The following is a 17414-nucleotide window of genomic DNA, read 5'->3' on the forward strand; positions in this document are numbered from 1 at the left end:
AGGACTCTGTGCTCCCACTGCAAGGGGCATAGGTTCAATCCCTGGTCCTGGAGCTAAGATCTTGCATGCTGTGCAGCCAAAAACAATAAATAAATAAGGTAGGATGAATGTTTGCTTATTTGAGGAAAATGCAAGAAAAGGAATCATCCCTTTCATGAGTTTAAGAAAGTGTGATGGCCACATACCTTAGATCATTTAGATCCAATCATTGTAGAGATAGAAATTATACTACCTAACATCACAAAATCATTTTTACTCTATGTATTGCAATTTCATATTTTAAAATGAGAGGATGCTTGTCACATTGCCACTTGGTTTATTCACGTAAAAAATGCAGAAATTGCTCATCTTGAGATTGTAAATTTCTGAACATTTGTGAATTTCATTTCAACATTTATATACCTTCATCAGTATAAGTTAAAATTCTAGCTATAAGATATTTGAGATACAGTGGGATAAAATAATGTATCATAACTTGAAAGGATAGTGAGTGTTTTATAACCAGTAGCAAAATGCCATTAAAAATGCATCTAAAGGCAGCAAATATTGTTATATATAATCACATATATGCTCTCTATATACACACATATATATTTATAAATAATACTATATACTGTGTATTATACTAAATATATACCAAACCCAAGAATTCTTAACATCTCTGCAACACAGACAGCTGACCTCATATTTAAAATGCTAGTGAGCATGGAGAATGACAATCAATGCTTCCAGAACTCAATAAGCCAATTTTCTTTCACAATGGTCTACATTTTCACCAGGCCATGAAATTTCTTCTTCTAGGTCGATTTGCTGCAAGAGTCAATTTTCTATGAGGGTCAATTTAGCATAGATTTTTAAATTTTTAGTCCTGAGTATCTATAATGACTATGTATTTCAAATGTTTAGATATTTTACTTAAATTTAATATTTTAAAAAAGAATTCTATTAACCATGTGAAATCCCAGTAAATTTATCCATGGTTGGAAAAATTTGACACAATAATTTTCCTACTCTTATTTTAAAAACTTTTGCCACAATTAAACCTTGTTTATTTTTTTTTTTCAGCTTTGAGGGATAATTGACAAATTTGTAATATTTAAAGTGTACATTGTGATGATTTAATATATGTAGATATTGTGAAAAGATTGGCCCATCTAATTATATTCATCACCTTAAAACTGCTGATGAAGTTTGTTTTTCCTAGTGGAATGAAAAAGTGATAAACATCACATTCATAATAATAACATTTATTTAAAATTGGTGAAAAAAGTCCTAAAGTGCAAGCTAACTGAGATTTCCTCTGTGAAACCTATGTGAAAAGAAATATAATGTCCAGGGTACTATTGCAGAAAGATGATACTGCAATCCTATTCTATGGACAGTATAAGCAAAGAGAACCTTCATTCCCAAGGCAAGGAAAACATATGTGCTATCTTTGTATAACTTTTAAAATGAGTATTGAGTGAATGACTTAAATTTAAAACATTAATTTAACTTCATTTAAGAATTTACTTCAAAACATGAAATACTGAAAAATATTTTTGCTATGAAGAAAAGGAGAATACAAAGCTTAAAAAAATACATAAAATTTTCAAATAGGTTTAATATTTTAGACTATTTCATATAGGGAGGCATGGATAGATGCCATCTTTTGGCAATTTATAAAACTAATTCATTATCTGATGATTCATAAGAGGTCAGTTAATTTGTACATTTATTTGAGACACTGATACTATATGTAGACAATAATAGCTTTAAAACTATGAAATGAAGATGTTTAAAGATATTTAATTGCATTCTAAGAAATGTTTTGAGTTTTAGAAATGAATTTACTCATACACTGACAACTCTATAACATATAGACTCTTGTCTCATTTTAAAACATTGAAAGATCTTACAACCATTGAGCATTTGCTTTTTTTTAACTGATTAATAGAATCTAAGAATAGACTATTTAGAAAATACAGAATTATTGTTTTTTTGTATATGAAGATGACCTTATTTATCCAAATGACCAGAGCTCATGCTTTGAATTTTTTTTTTTTTTTTTTGCCCCCTTTGGGACTGAAATAAACACATGCTGGCTTCCAGCCCCCTAGGTGTGTGGGCTAGGAGAATCTTAATCACACTGAAGTTTATGACTCTCATCACAATCAAGCTTGCAGCCATTTTAAAACTTATCTAATTAAAATAATCTGTTCCTTCTATAGTTTACAACAAGAGTTACTTTTGTGTTATGATGACAAGGAGACTCCCAGGGTTCCTGAAAATAACAATTTAACAAAAATAATCTGGACTTTTTAGTCACCTCCATTTCATACAACACCCATGAAATTCTCCCTGGGTCAAGTGTACAGTAAAACACTGTTAAAGACTAGAATGTCTCAAATTTGGTGGACATAAAATCACCCTGGAATCTTGTTATAATGAAGAATCTGACTCTGTGGGTAGGGTAGAAGTTGGGACTCTGTAGTTCTAACAAATTCCCAAGTGATGGTGGTGATGTTGTCTGACATCACATACTGCATAGCAAACCTATAGACTATTTCACTACAGAATCTTAATTTCTCTTGTAGTTACCAACAAGAACAAAAACATGATTTGCTTCTGAGTATTGATCACAAGTGTTGAGCTACTTATGTTCAACTGGGACATTTTCTTGAATATAGCAATCTTAGAATAATGATTTTTTTTTAACTCAGTGAGACTTTAGAAGTCATCAAATACAGCTCTGTCATACTATCATTGAGGAAATTGAGGGTCAGGGAAGTTGAGTACATGCCCACAATCATATAGCTGACAGCAGGTTGTGCACCAGAATGAAGGAACCCTAACTACTGTGTCAATAAAGAAACCCTAACTTCTTTGGCACTTCTGTTTTTATTTATACTCCCTGGCACAAAACAAAGCATGAGTCAATAATGATTAGAATTTCACCTTTTGGTGTTCACAATAGTTTAAATGATAGCAGTATCCTTGGACTTGATGACTTTCCTAACAGCTAAAACTCACAGTAGGCAACTGTCTCTTACAATAATAAGAGTATTCACATATCCTCTTTCTTCTAGAGTCCACTTTCAGTTTTATTATGGACATTTTGCTCCTTAATTTTGAGGACCTGGGGAGAAAGGTGGACATAGAAATGAATGGGTCGTTAGTTAAAAGGCAAGGGTGAGGTCGTAAAAGGTTGTGGCTAAGTAAGCAACAAATGAGAAAGAGCTAAGGGCCTCAATATTGATCCTGCCTCTCATCTTTCCCTCTGTCTCCTTGCTTGCAGGTTTCTATTGTGTAGTCTCTTGAACAAAGCAGACTATTTATGGTGTGACTGATTTAACACTACTGAACTAGTCTATCATCTGCTAATTTGGTCCAATTAAAAACTGGTCATAGGGAAAAGCCTGGAATTAAGCTCATTTGGAAACACAACTTCTGATTAATTTATGTCCTGTTCATTTATATCTCCTCCTCTAAATCAGGCACATCCAGGTGCTGATTTATAGAGATGGTTCTTTCCAGATTCCTGAATTCTCTTTCCATGACCACCTTTGGTTAGGTCCTTGAAAAAAGCACAGTTATGTTTTTTGTCCCTTCCTTAAGGCTACAATTAAGGCACATACGGAAGATTGCCTAAGATTTTGTGCTATCCTGAATTATAGAAATCTCACTGAACCGCGCTGAAGTCTCCTTTAATAAAGCGTTTACAGATGCCTGGCCCTGTAGCAATCCAGGGCCGTATAACTTCAATCCGTATAACTTCAACCCGTATAACTTCAAGAGTTAAGTTCTATTATTATCCCTGTTTTACAGATGAGGCTTCAGATTTTAATGTTCAAGTAAAATCATCAAACATTGTGAAGCAAGAAGTGACAGCTATGGGATTTGAACCTAGCCCTACCTGATCTCAGTACTGACAGAAAGAATACGGTCACCCGCTGGCCTCTATTGAGATTTTATGTCTAGATTAAATCAAATTCTCAGGAACAACAACAAAAACTTAATTTCTTCCACCCCTAACTCTTTTTTTTTTTTTCCTTTTCACACAAGTTCTTGTAGGCAGGTAGGTGTTCTGTTCCCTATACTTAGCCTCTCCCACGTCCTCTTAAATCTTTCCCTTTTGCTGCTGGGAGCTTCAGAGAGCTACTGCAGCTGGTGAGTGGGCAGGTGCAGCCACCATCTGCTCTAGGAGTCCAAATACGCACAAGAACTTCGCACCCAAGACCTGTCCCAGGCACCACCACGGGTTCCAGAACCTGCTGGGGACATGGCAAACCCCGCCCCCTCGCGGTGGCGATTGGCTGAACCCTTCCCGAATGCTAGGCACTTATTAAAGAAGGCGCCGTCTCAGAAAGTTAGGCTGAGACTCTCCACGGAGGTGAGACCCGCCGGGGTGTGTGAATGGGGGATTCAGTTCTTCCTGCCCGAAGGGTCCTTGAGAAGCCTGTTTGTTTTTCCCGGCGCCTGTCTCCACCCATCCCTTTCTCTCATTGGCTAGGCCTGGTGGGCGGGGGTGTCCCCATTGGTCGGGGGGCGGTGTCTGTCCCTGGCCATGGTGGGGGCGGGGCCTCCACCGTGCTGAGCTTGCCCTTGTGTCTGGGTGCTCTGTAGAGCTGCCGCCGCCGCTGCTGCTGCCGCTGCCGCCGCCGCCGCTGCTGCAGCCGGAGCATCCGGGAGCAGCCGCCGCCGCCGCTATCGCCTCTAGCGCCGCTTCCACCGCTGCCACCTCCCCTCCCAGGACCCCGAGACACCTCAAGCGCGAGCGGCGGCTGCTGCTTGCTTGCTCCCCTTATTCCCCGCCTTTCCCTTGCGTGACCTACCCACTCCTTACAGCCCTCGTCTGCATCTTCTCCGACACCCCGGCATCCCTGCACCACCTGCTCGGACAGCCCCGGGTGCGTGCCGGGAGGAAGGCAAGCTCCGAACCCGTGCCTGGCAGAAGGACTGTCGCGGCTGCACCACCAGCAAGAGGAGGAGGAAAAGAAACTATTTTGCCCAGCGAAACCTCATTCTGCGGGTGCTTCGCCGTTGCCGCTTCTGCTGCTGCCATCTGATCCGCGTCCGCAGGTTCGAGCACCGCAGCGGCGAGGACCCTAGGTCCGGCGGGCTCCGCGAAGGAGACACCGGCAGAGCCCCGCACTCTGGTGCCCTGCTCACCAGCATCTCTTTGCCCCCCTCGTTCATTCTCAACCCTTTAGAAAAGGGACCATGATTTGGAAACGCAGCGCCGTTCTCCGCTTCTACAGTGTCTGCGGGCTCCTGCTACAAGGTAATCCCCGCCCCGCCGCGGGGAGCATCAACTTCACGCCCATTCCCCATCATCCTCACTCCACCCCATATTTCCACTCTCCCCCTTACAGTCCCCCAGTCCCCCAGTCCCCGGCGAATTCCACCCCCTCCCCCTACTTCCCGGTGCGGCAGGGGGCAGTGGCAGTTTGCTCCAGCCCCTCAAATCTCTAGCGCTGGCTCAACCCTGCTGTCTCGGTAGTCAGTCCCTTACGGGCACCTTTCGCCTTTTCATTCACCTGAGCTTCCTACATCTCTCACTCTCCATGCTCGCCAGCACTCCCCTCACCCTTCACATACACACTCCCACGCCTTTTGGCTGGCAACTTGTGCCTTCTCTGAACATTCCACCCTCCCACCAACCCCCACCAGCCGCCTCCCACATCACGCTCCCGACCGACCCTCTCCATCTCTTGTCATCTCTTTAACCTCCCCCTCTTCGTGTCGCCTTTATTTTGCCCCTTCTTCCCACCATCAGCATATCCGTGTGCCTTTAAAAAGTGTGTGAGAGCCTGGGAGCGAGCTGCCGAGACGGCGAGAACAGCAGCAGCGGCGGCACCGTGTGCATTGCAATAACATCCCCGGGGGCGGGGAGGTGGGGGGGGGGGGGGGGGGATGTGTTGTGAGACGTGTCATTCACCTAGGAAGAGAGAAGACTGTCTGAGGTTTAAAAAAAAGAAAAAAGAAAAAAACGAAAAAAAGAGATAAGCAAGGAAGGAAGAAAAAGAAAGAACGAAAAAGAGTAAAAGGAAAAAGGAAGAATGAATAAATAAAGCAGGAAATCAAAAGAGAGGGCCAGGGGAAGGGAAGAATTAAAAGACCCAAAGCCACTTTATCAACAAACTGACTTTTTATTATTCAGCCCGTGTGGTTTTCTTTTTCATTTTTTCGAAGCCAAGAAATGTGTGCACCCTGGCAGTTACTTTAGTGCTAAGGGATTTTAGCTTAGATTCCCTACCTTTCCATCCCGCTCTCTGACGCTTCTTTTCCGTAATTAATATCATCCTTTCAGGTGAAATGTAAGAACCCCTGTGACCGCAGCGGAGGGAAACCGCACAAAACACTGTTATTATGCAAATCATTGGGCTTGGATGCAGACTGGCTAGCGAACTGGGGTGCACTTTTCGCCAGATCCTTGCTTTTGGAGGGAGGAGGAGGTTGTGTGCAGTGGGAGGACGATGATGATTATGAAATGCATGGCAGTGTATGGAGTAAAAGTGCCTGGGAAGAGCACACTTTGGGTGGTGGTGGAGGCAGAGGCGGCATGCTAGAACTGAGTGGGCAGGGGCTGTAAGGCAGAAGATTGTTGCTTTGAAGAGAGTGGTGTAGGGATGTGGCTTGAATGTGAGATACAGGGAGGATGGATGTGAAATTATGGTCCATATGATTTTTTTTTTAAGATAGATGACTCTTGATTTCTTCATAAATCTTTGCCCACCTTTAACCTCTCTGTCATCATTTGTGTATTTATAGGAGAGATAAGTTGATCAAATGTATTTGTCCCTGGGTAAAAGGAATCTGAAAGTAAGACATATAGAACCACAGGCATACAAAACCCAATCGGCCTTTGGAGGATTTAAATGAGGTCAATGAACCATCTTTCAGCAAGTTCTTGGAATGCATCCTGTTTCCTAGCCTCCTCCAGGATATAGATCAGGACCGTATTTTATTTATGCATATTTATGAATGTGAAAGACGAGATAGTGGGCAGAATTTTCCTGAATTAGCTAACCAAACTTGCAGAGGTATTTCTTGGAATATTTCGGGGTAATTTTGTGTATTTTATGTTTGATGTAAATTTTTGATCTGTCATGTGCCAGAATCCCTGAGAAAAGGCAGACAGCCTGTTCTTCCTGCTTAACGCCGCCTGGTCCCATTCCCCAGCGCCTACACCCCCACCCTCTGGTCCCATTCCTCAGCGCTTACACCCCCACCCTCGCGCCAGTAATCCGGTGGCTGACACATTACTTGGGTTTCTAATCCGTCCTTAAACATCCTCCTAGAGACCCCACTTCACCTCTCAGTAACTTGCATTTCTCAGCTCTGCTGTGTGTGTGTGTATGTGTGTGTGTGTGTGTGTGTGTGTGTGTGCGTCCCGCGCGCGCGCATGAGCGCACCACGCCGGGTAAGGGGAGTGTGATGTGGGGAAATCAGTTAATTTGGTGATTGTGATGAACATTCGGCACCACTGGATGTGTTTTCCCTGCCAATCTGTGTATGCTGGCCCCGGCACGTCACTGCACACACTACTGGGCTGGTGCAAGATTATTTATTATAGAGCATGTGGGCAACGGACTGCACTTGGGGGTCGCCTCCTCTCTGCCTTCAACATTTCCCTGTGAATTGTCTATTCAGTGCACTGCAAAATAACTGTCTGCTGGTGCCTCTCTCTCCCTGTCTCTCTCTCTCAGCCTGAAGGAGGATTTACTCTTTCTCTACTCAGAGAGATTCCTTCAGCTGCATTCTTTTTTATTAAGGGCCTGGGTTTCTTTTATTAAGTATGTACACCAAATGTTAAGACAGTGCTGCTTTTCACAGCAGACTGGGGGAGAAGGGTGGAAGGGGTGTGGGTATACCAGAGCAAACGCACCACTGCAGCCAGCAGCAGCACCAGCGGCAGGCCCAAATAAATAAATAAGTGTCCTATCACAGCAACCAGGCAAAGAGAACCAGCTCAAGGATATATGTGTACTTCTGAGCACCTTAGATGGCTGTATTAATACACCAAAGGAGAGAGAGAATAGGATTTAAGGGGGGGGCGGGATAAAAAAAAAAAAACTAGAAGTGGGAGGAGGCACAAAGCCCCACTGGATTGTCTTCTCATGTTTATGGCTGCCTCACATTTATCAAACACTGCTCCACAGACACATCACACTTTGTTGATACTGTCAGTTCCTGCTCAAACAAATTTCTTGTGCCTTCCTTGTCTTGGTCTTGGCTAAAAACGCTGCTTCAGGGTCCAGGTTTATGTTTCTCCCACCACTCTACTGTTTTATTAGGACTTGGTTAGGTTGTAGAATGAAAGCTTGATTTCCTGGACATAGATTAAATATCTAGCAGGTCTTTCCTATGTACAAGGAAGGAGAGGTAGCGGGGGAACTAGTGAGCAACTGATTTTGGCCCGGGGTAGTCTGCTCTGCCTGTTAGTAGTTATGACTTGGCAAATACTGTAGGCAGTCTGTCTACAGCTTCTTATTTTTAGCATTATCAGCACTACAGTGGTTTTATCACTTAAGTCATACTAATCAATGTATTTATCCTTTGTATTTATCCCCTTTCTTGCAGTATGCATCATTTTAGACAGGAAGACTCAATTTAACACATCTTCCCTGTGGTTTCACTGTTTTATATTGTCACCTTTTTTTTTTTTTACTTTTCCTGGGAAGCAAACTCAGTCTTTTGGCTTGTTAATATGTAGAGTGGTAAGTCAGTGGTAAGATTCAAGATAAAATGAATTTTTGTAAAAAAAAGGTTTAAATAGTTCTATTCTACAACATCTACTAGTTCGTCCTCAACAAGTCTTTAGGCAATGAATAGTTAGATAGAAAATAAACATGTTTCTGACCAGAGTATAACTTGGAATGTAGACTACTTAGATAACAAAATTTGATTCAGCGTTACGCTATACAGCACCCTTTTTTATTTTATTTTAATTTTCCTCTATCAGATATAGAGGAAAAAGCTGGGCAAGGGCAAGGGACACATTAGAGAAAAAAAATTTCTTTAGAATGAGGAGTGTAAAAACTTGCCACCTGTAACTAAGACTTCTTCTTGTCTACAGAGTAGATTCAGTTCAGTTGCTGACCCTCTTTGTAGCTGGGCTCCTTTCCATGCCTGAAGCGACACTGGAAAGATGGAGACTCTCTTGTTTAGCACAGGAAACAATCTGAAAAAGGACAAAAAGGAAAGAAGGGCAAAATAGACATGCATAGAGAGATTCTGACTTTGCCGAGAACTTTATTTCCTTGTTCAGTGTTGGTCTTATACAAAAAACACCACTACTAATTTTGGGGTTTTAGGGTTTGTGGATGTGTGTGTTTTACTGTGGGACATTGTAGTAAGTAATTTGTTGTGTGTAAAAAGAAAGATCCTCAAGTTAAAGGTCTGTTCAACATGCATATTACTTGCCTCAGTATGTGTCATGCACCTCCCATTACATTTTTAGAAAACATGTGGTAATGCAAAATATACATACAAACTAAATAAAATACTGATAACTTAATATTTCCTAAAAGCGTGTCTCTCTCGCTTCTTTACTTCTACCTTAGTCATGATGAGCTCATCTTTTATGCTGAATGCAGTTCCTGAGATACAGCTCACTCCTCCCTTTTTTTGATTAACAGTGGAAACTTTGAAAAGTAGGTTTTATACACAAGTCAATGACTATGACTTAAACAAACACTAGACACTTAGTAATTAAGAAAATCTCTTTGTAAATATGAGGAGTTCCTAGATTAATTTAGTATCAAGATATGGAAGCTTATTTTGTTGTTTTTTCCCTTGTGTCTACAACTAGTAGAACTCTGGTAATACAACATGACAAAGGTAAGCATCAACTGAGATAGTCTCTTCCTGCGTTTTCCACAAGAAGATCAAATACGTGAAAAATATTTTTCCCAGATTTAACTAATGAGATAGTCATTTTTCTTAAAGAAAAACTTACTTAAATCACTTAAACAGGAAATAGTTGTGCAATAATGTTGGAAGACATCCTAAGCATGCATTTTAAAATGGCCTGAAATCAACATCAAATGGAAATCAATTTTCTTTTAAAAATAAAGAGTCTATGGGGTATAAAATGATTGAGAGAAGTAAAATTTATCTATTGTGAAGGATTTGGGGTACATTTGTAATATAACATAGACATATCATATTATTGTTTTATTTGATTATGTTGACATGCATTCTATGAGATGTATTGATAGAGAGTCCTTGTTTTACTAGACTTCATTAAACCTTCTTGGCAAAATCGCCCATTGTGTAGCAACTGGCTGAGTAGGTGAGGAAGCAGCAAAAAGGGAAGTTACAAATCAAGGAAGTAGAACTCACAAATTGAAGTCAGAAGTCCTTTGTGGAATTGTCAGTTACAGGTTTGTTTACTCTCCTAAAAACAACTCTGCTACCTTGTTTATATTAAGCTTCTTGAGGGCAAGCCCTGAGCTTTACTTATTCTTAATTTAGTAAATGCATAATAAATAGTTTTGGTTTGAATGATAGGTATATCTTAGTTAGGTATGATGTAGTTAAGAGGTATCTTTTCATAACACATCAGCACTCATACTTTGTTAAATTACATGTATATATATACACACACACACACATATATGAGTTAATTTTAACATTTTGTAGGTCTTACTGGTTTAGGAAACAGTTTTCCTGTAGAAAATTATCATAGTGATAGCTGTTGATATACATCTTTAAATGAATGTAATTTGATCAGTTGCTCTTTGACATGACGTTTCCCTACCCATTTTTTTCTTTTCCATAATTAAAAAAATCAAGATATTTGCATAAGATCACAAACTCAATTCATGAGGGGGGAAAAAAAGAGAAGACATGATTTAAATTTACTGATTTAACCTAAAATATTTAAAAGGACAAGTTCATTACCAACATTTTATTTGAAAATGTCAAACGTTTTTGGAGTGTAGTTCTGTAGTATCAAAAAACTACATCTTCTGCAAATTCCTTGTGTAAAGAGGTGGGTGAGGATTAACCTAGAGCTGTGGCAGCTGAAGCCCCCTGCTGTGTGATGATGCAAATGGCATCTCAGGCCTAATGTGCTCTGCAGCGGCAGGCAGAACGCATGCAGGAAAGCAGTCATGTGGCGTGACTGAAATAGGAAGTCTTTTCATATTTCATAGCTTGTAGTGGACATGAACCATGCTTCAACTCTTCATGACCAGAAATAATCCAAAGAGTATTTCTAATCACTTGAGCTCATGGCAAAGCTAAAGAGAGAATATATAATTTGTTTAGACATTAATGTAATAAATAAATCCTAACAAAATTATCAACATTTTCATCAAATGAATTGTGCAAACTTGAAATTATCTTGCAAACTATCAGGACCACAGTTCAATTTAATGAAAATTAATAGCAAAGTTAAAATAGAATTCTTATGCATTCTAAGGCTTCTAAGAATTCTAATTCTTCTGCAGTTATTTACATGTGTTGGACCTAATGAATGTTGAGCTGGCAAATACTGTTATCTTTCTCTTCCTTTAGCGAGTAAGGAGTTAGTTGCTTTTTTTTTTTCCTTATTAGAGCATTTCCTGTTAGGGGAGAATACAGTAGTCTTAAAAGAAATAGGAATTAATTGTTCAATGTATGTTTTTACCATTTATTTAGTGCCATAGATTGGAATTTTTGTTAACATCAAACCAGTAGAGAATATCTCCTTTCTAAAAAATTTTATGTATCACACAGGCAAAGCATCAAATATGTTCCTTAATAAAAGCAAGAGTTGTGGGGCAATTATTATGGGCAGACTATAAAAGAAGCCTATCAGATGACAATAACTAGTGTAGCATTGTTTATCTTGATTCCATTTGCTATCAAAATAATTGAGCATATTATGCATATTGATTTTCATCCTAGAAATGAGTCCAATTGGTCCTGTTTATGTGTTCAGTGAGTTTCTTTAGATGATATGAAATAGTTTTATCTTAGTAATATGTAATACATATATATATATATATGTTAGGAAACTAAATATTCTGTTTAATTAGGTATGAGTTAAATATTAATGCCAAAATCAGAGATGTAATTATTGAGAAAGGAAATATTCCTCAATCATTTATCTCTATATATGCACATATGTACAAGCTTAAAATGTACAGTAATTTTTAGGTCTGAAGAATATCTTTATAATTTTGCGTGTAATTAGAGTTTGGAGCACTCAGGGATGAAGTGTGAGGAAAAAGGAAAAGTTTATTTTGTTTTTGATTATTTAACCTTATTTCTGAAGGTTAAAAAAGGTATTTTTTGAATTCATTTTTTTAGGCTGCAGCAGTGATTAACTTTTCCACTTAAAAACACACGTGCAAGGTTTACAGTTTCTGAATTTGCAATAGAGCTGAGCATTTATTCTGGATCTTCTTTGTGTTTGAGAAACTGAGTGATGAGAACCTACTGCTACCTGAATAGAGAGGCAGGGCTGAGGTTGTAAGGAGATCTGCCTTGGAAAGAGCTGGCCATTAATTATTCACATTCTATTTCAGAAGTCTTTGAAGTAAATATTAAGACAGTTATTATTAAGCATTGGGGATTACTCTTTCTGAGTCAGCAAATCGTTTTCATTTGAATATTGAAATTATCTTTCAGCCATTTGAATGCTGACGGGGATGCCCCTGTTTAGCCACAGTTAAGCAGTTATTCTAGGGGTTACATACTGACGTCACTAGGGATTGTTTAGAAAACAACAATAAGCATTTATTTGCTTTGAGGAACAAAAAAACTTAAAGCTAAGTGTAATCATATAGTGCAAATAACTACACATACAGATATAAAAGTCATTTTATAGGCTAAATAACCCCCCTAGTTTTATAGATTTGATGATGGTTTATTAATGGTAACGGTGCATTGTTTATCTAAAGTCATCTTTGAGAACCGAGTTAAGAAAGCACCTTTCCTGAGAAAGATGTGCTGCCGACTGCTAAGTGTATAACTGTTATATTGATTCAGTGTAATTTATAAAGCCAATTAATTTGTTCTTGTAAGGGAATATTTTGTTTCTTTGCTAAAATTGTTTGCCTTTAAAGATGCAAGTGCCTGCCTTAATGCTTACTCAAACATCAAAGCCTAAAATTTATGGTGCGTAAAATATGTTTCTACTTTTGTAATAAATTCATATTTTACGTTAGATTGTCCTATATCGCCCCAGGAGAAAATGTCCTGACACCTTTACCTTCCGTTCCTTCTTATACTTTATATGTCTTCTGCTTTTAATTTTAAGTAGTAGACAGGCTGAAATGAGGGATGATTAGAATATTTGTATTTAAAAGCAAATAAAATGCACAGTAAGCTTCTGATTTGTCATTCCCTTATTGCAATCTATATTTTATGGACCGAAGTCTGAATAGTAACTCAGCTTCCTTTACACTCTCTAGGAATATAATATACCCCACTCTGCACTGTTCTATCAACCTGAAAGACCCATTAAAATAAATTCACAGGGAGTGAAAAACAGTTAAAAGGAATCTTACCAAACCTATGTACTGAATACATCCAGATTGGGTGTTTTTTCTTTCAACCTCCAAGGCTTGTATCCCAGTGTTTTAGCAAAGATAAAACACATACAACGTGCTTTTAGTTGTTTTTGTTATTGTTATTATTGCATTTTGTGAGCATTCAACCTCCTTAGTCTCATAATAAAAATGGCAAAAAGAGGAGGGAAGGAATGTGAGTCAGCCAGCCAAACACACAGAAACGCCTGGCAAAGCCGACTAAATTAGCATATGCTAGGCTGAGTATTTCCCTCTGTTGTTACATAACCCTTTTCTAATAGGAAATCACTTCTCCTACTTAACCCTTTCAGGAGGTTTGGAATTCACCCACTGTTACATTTTTATTTTGCTTCATTTATTTTCTCAAAAATTATGTAAATCATCTATTGAAGGGCTTTTATGCCAAATTCTTCTCCCCCACCCTTCAGTCTTTCTGTATACAAATGTTCCATTCTGTGCCCAACTTCAGGATTCAAGAATCAACTTTTCTATAGCCTTCACTGAGAGGATCTAATTAGCATTTTAGGCTCTCTTTACTCATGTGCAGCTTTCTTTAGAAAATGTATTAGTTCTATGAGGTTTCCCTAAGGATTCATAATACTCTAGTTTGTTACATGTACTGTGATATTCACTGTGCCTTAATTATGCGTGTGTCCTCATTTCAAAGCCTTTTCAGGGATCATGTGGATAGAACAGGGGTCTGGCTGTAAGTTCACTGTCATGTATTAATGTGTAGGTGGTATTCAGAGAAGGATGTTTCTGAAGGCAATCTTATATCTATGACTCTAGTATAGCAAGCAGTTACTCACATTTCTACACTTAAACTAGTTACTCTGCCAAGGCAGAATGAGATTCACCATTGTAATACAGAATACAGTGTCTGTTATTTCTAAATAGTTCTTTGCTTTGGGATTGAAAAAAAAAAAAAAATAATGAGTGAAAATGTGTATCCCTTATCCCGAATAGGAATTGTTCCCTTTCACTCTCCCAAATAAAAAGAAGAATCAGAAATTGTTCCTAAATCAATACTCTATTCCCTAACTAGCCCATTAACACATCTTGCTATGGTGGGATCTCGAAGTTATACTGTTTATTATTTGAGGCTATAGATTTTTAGATAGTATTGATAGTCTGCAATCTTCATGGGCTGCTAAATGTCAGTGCATTGGCAAATTTGAGACATATTTTCACTTTTTGATTTGGATGCAGTGTGGAGAACTGTGAAAATATATAGGAATGTTGAATGAGAGAGAAGGAGAAAGAGGAAAATATGTATATATTGAGACTACATTTGTGGAGGGATAGCTGCAATAATTTGCCCATTTTAGTACATGTCACCATTTATAAGGAGGACATTTTCCTACATTGCATGAATTTAAAAGTTTACTTATCTTAATTGTACCCCTTGATTTGCTTGTATTTGTGTGTTATATATAATCAGAAAATTTAAGTTTAACTTGTAAATGTAACCATTCTTTCTTTTTTCTGATCATTACAGTGTAAAAGCATTTTATGAGTTAATTTACTAACAATTTTAACCAATTTTTGTTTCATTATTTTACACAACTGAATTATTTTCTATACCATATTATTATTAATGGTAGCTAAAAATGCTAATATTCAGGAACACATAGGAGTTTTTTTCATGGGAATTTTGGACCAGAATCTGATGTGTTTTAGTAGACAAAAGATTACCATCTGCCCTTTATTGAATATTTTAAGCATTTATGTTTTCTTAGTTTATGAGAGAACTAAGCACTTTATTTTGTCTATGTTATGATCTGTATAACCCCTACATGGATTTTTCTTATAGCATTTTGAATGTCTCCTCTAGTGGACTATAAGCCCCTAGAGTACTAGGTTTTAGTCTTCATTTTATTTCAGGTGCCTAATCGAATGTTTGGCCTGTGTCTTTTTTTAATGTTTTCATTTCACTGATTGATTAGTTCTCTTCCAGTCTATTTAATCTTGACACATCTTTTTAATTGGTTCCAAATAATATTTAAGTACTAATAATTGCCAAAATGCCAATACAGTATTCTGAATAGAATAAATATTTGCAATCAATTTTCATTTTAAACTACAGGAAGAAGAAAAAAAAGGATACCAAGAAATATCATGCTTAATAATGACATACTTCACAAAAAATGTAGAATCACTCCTTTCAGTTAAGGTAGTCACTTCAAATTTGCCCTGAAAACATTTGAATCATGGCTTTGAACTCCCTGATTTCTCTGGGCAATGTAATCTCTTGTCTTTTTTTTTACAATTCCTGGCCCCTAAAATATTCCTGATGGTGACTTTGGGTAAATATGAAGTCAGATCATCTTATTGTTCTATTTAGAGTAGCTAGTATTTCTGGATAAATGTATAAACAAAGAGGAATTACAGACTGACCTTGATCTGCCAGATTATCAGTGAGGACTGACCTGCTTTTGTTATTGCCAAGCTGTAGAGTAAAGGTGCTCTGAGTAGTCCTACAGATTCAGGGTATATTTTTCTCAGTTTAACTCAGGGAGATTCCATTCATTTTATTTAAAAGGGCTTTTAAATAAATTATATATATATACTCAAAATGCTTAGCCATAATTCTACAGTTGAGGACACATGTTTGCTGTGGTTGAATTTGATTTAGTTTTCTTTTTACATTTTGAAGACAGTGGGAGGTAGAATGGAAATATTTCCTACTTTTTTTAAGAGAATTTAAATATAGTTACTAGTGCTGAACTCCAGGGGTGAAAAGACTTTCTTCAATTTGTAGTGACTCTATTTCCACATAAAGTGTTTTAAGAATGCTTTTTTGAAAATGTCCCAGAGAAATGTAGTTTTTCTTAAAAGTTACATAGTTCTTTCAAATTTAAAAAATCAATTTTACCCATTGTCTTTTGGATTTTTGACTATTTCCTGACTCTTGGCATTCAAAAGAAAGTTAAGTAGGCTGTGTTAAGATTCATTTGAAGCCAAATCAATTCATGTAGAAATAAACATTCAGTTAACAGATATTCAAAGTAGATTAAACTATCTCAATTCATTGAGGGCTGCTGCCACTTTATAAAGTTAATTTTAAGAATTATATTCTTGCATAGCTTCTGTATCTAAAATCTTGCTTTATATGGAGATGTGTCAGTATGATGTAGCAGTCAGGCAAGGATAACTTCATCTTTAATGTGGCTTTTGTTCAGCCCCTGATGATCCACTTTTCAGAGCCTAGTGACAAAAAGGGAAGATAGTCAAACTTTGTTGACTCTGTCACTGTTTTTATAAAAAATTATTTTAATATGTTACTGAATTTTATTCATTATATTGAGATATTCCTATAAATCTATGATTAGAAGTCACATATTTTAATTTTTTATGTGTAACTATGTAGTATCTGAAACACTGGAAATGTATGGAATTATCATACCTTTATATATCTCAGCATTTTTGTCATAATGACCCACTCAGAAATTGAATTTTCAATTTGATATAAGGGAAGTACCTTTGTCACTTTAAATGCTAAAGCATTTCAGATCAACATTCTTGTGTAGGGTCACCAAATTTGGAACAACTTCCATAATATTCACCAAAATGGTATTGTACTAAAGTGCATTGTCTTTATATAAAAATATTTTATGATAACTAGCATGAATAATAAGTTGTGTGTTCTATAATATTTATGAATGCATTTTTAAAGGTCAAGAAACATTTATAGAGGATAGTTTCTTGTCCACTGGCTTGTTTTATATATATAAATATATATAATATATATTTATATATTATATATGTAATATAGAAATGCTGTGAGTGAAGTAAAACTAATGGTATTGTGAATTTTAATTCTCTGTATCCTTTCACTTCTGTGTAATAGCTAAGGTAAAGATATTGGTAGAGGGATAAGTTCATAATTTTTTAGAGGTCTGATAG

At 37.5% G+C, this 17414-nt stretch overlaps 1 protein-coding gene across 5 annotated transcripts in view; it reads left to right on the forward strand.

Moving 5' to 3' along the window:
• The first annotated feature begins 4551 nt into the window (after nucleotides 1-4551).
• CADM2 (cell adhesion molecule 2) overlaps nucleotides 4552-17414 on the forward strand; it is a 1278284-nt gene continuing 1265421 nt past the window's right edge. For 2 of the 5 annotated variants that reach the window (XM_061431815.1, XM_061431987.1), the window contains exon 1: nucleotides 4631-5263. In XM_061431815.1, coding sequence (XP_061287799.1) covers nucleotides 5203-5263 — 61 coding nt within the window. In that variant the 5' untranslated portion in view covers nucleotides 4631-5202. Of the gene's footprint in view, nucleotides 5264-17414 lie in introns of all 5 variants that reach the window. The other 3 variants (XM_061431898.1, XM_061432079.1, XM_061432159.1) reach the window with 3 other exon arrangements.

The sequence above is a fragment of the Bos javanicus genome, chromosome 1 (genome assembly GCF_032452875.1).
Source record: "Bos javanicus breed banteng chromosome 1, ARS-OSU_banteng_1.0, whole genome shotgun sequence".
Lineage (NCBI taxonomy): Eukaryota > Metazoa > Chordata > Mammalia > Artiodactyla > Bovidae > Bos > Bos javanicus.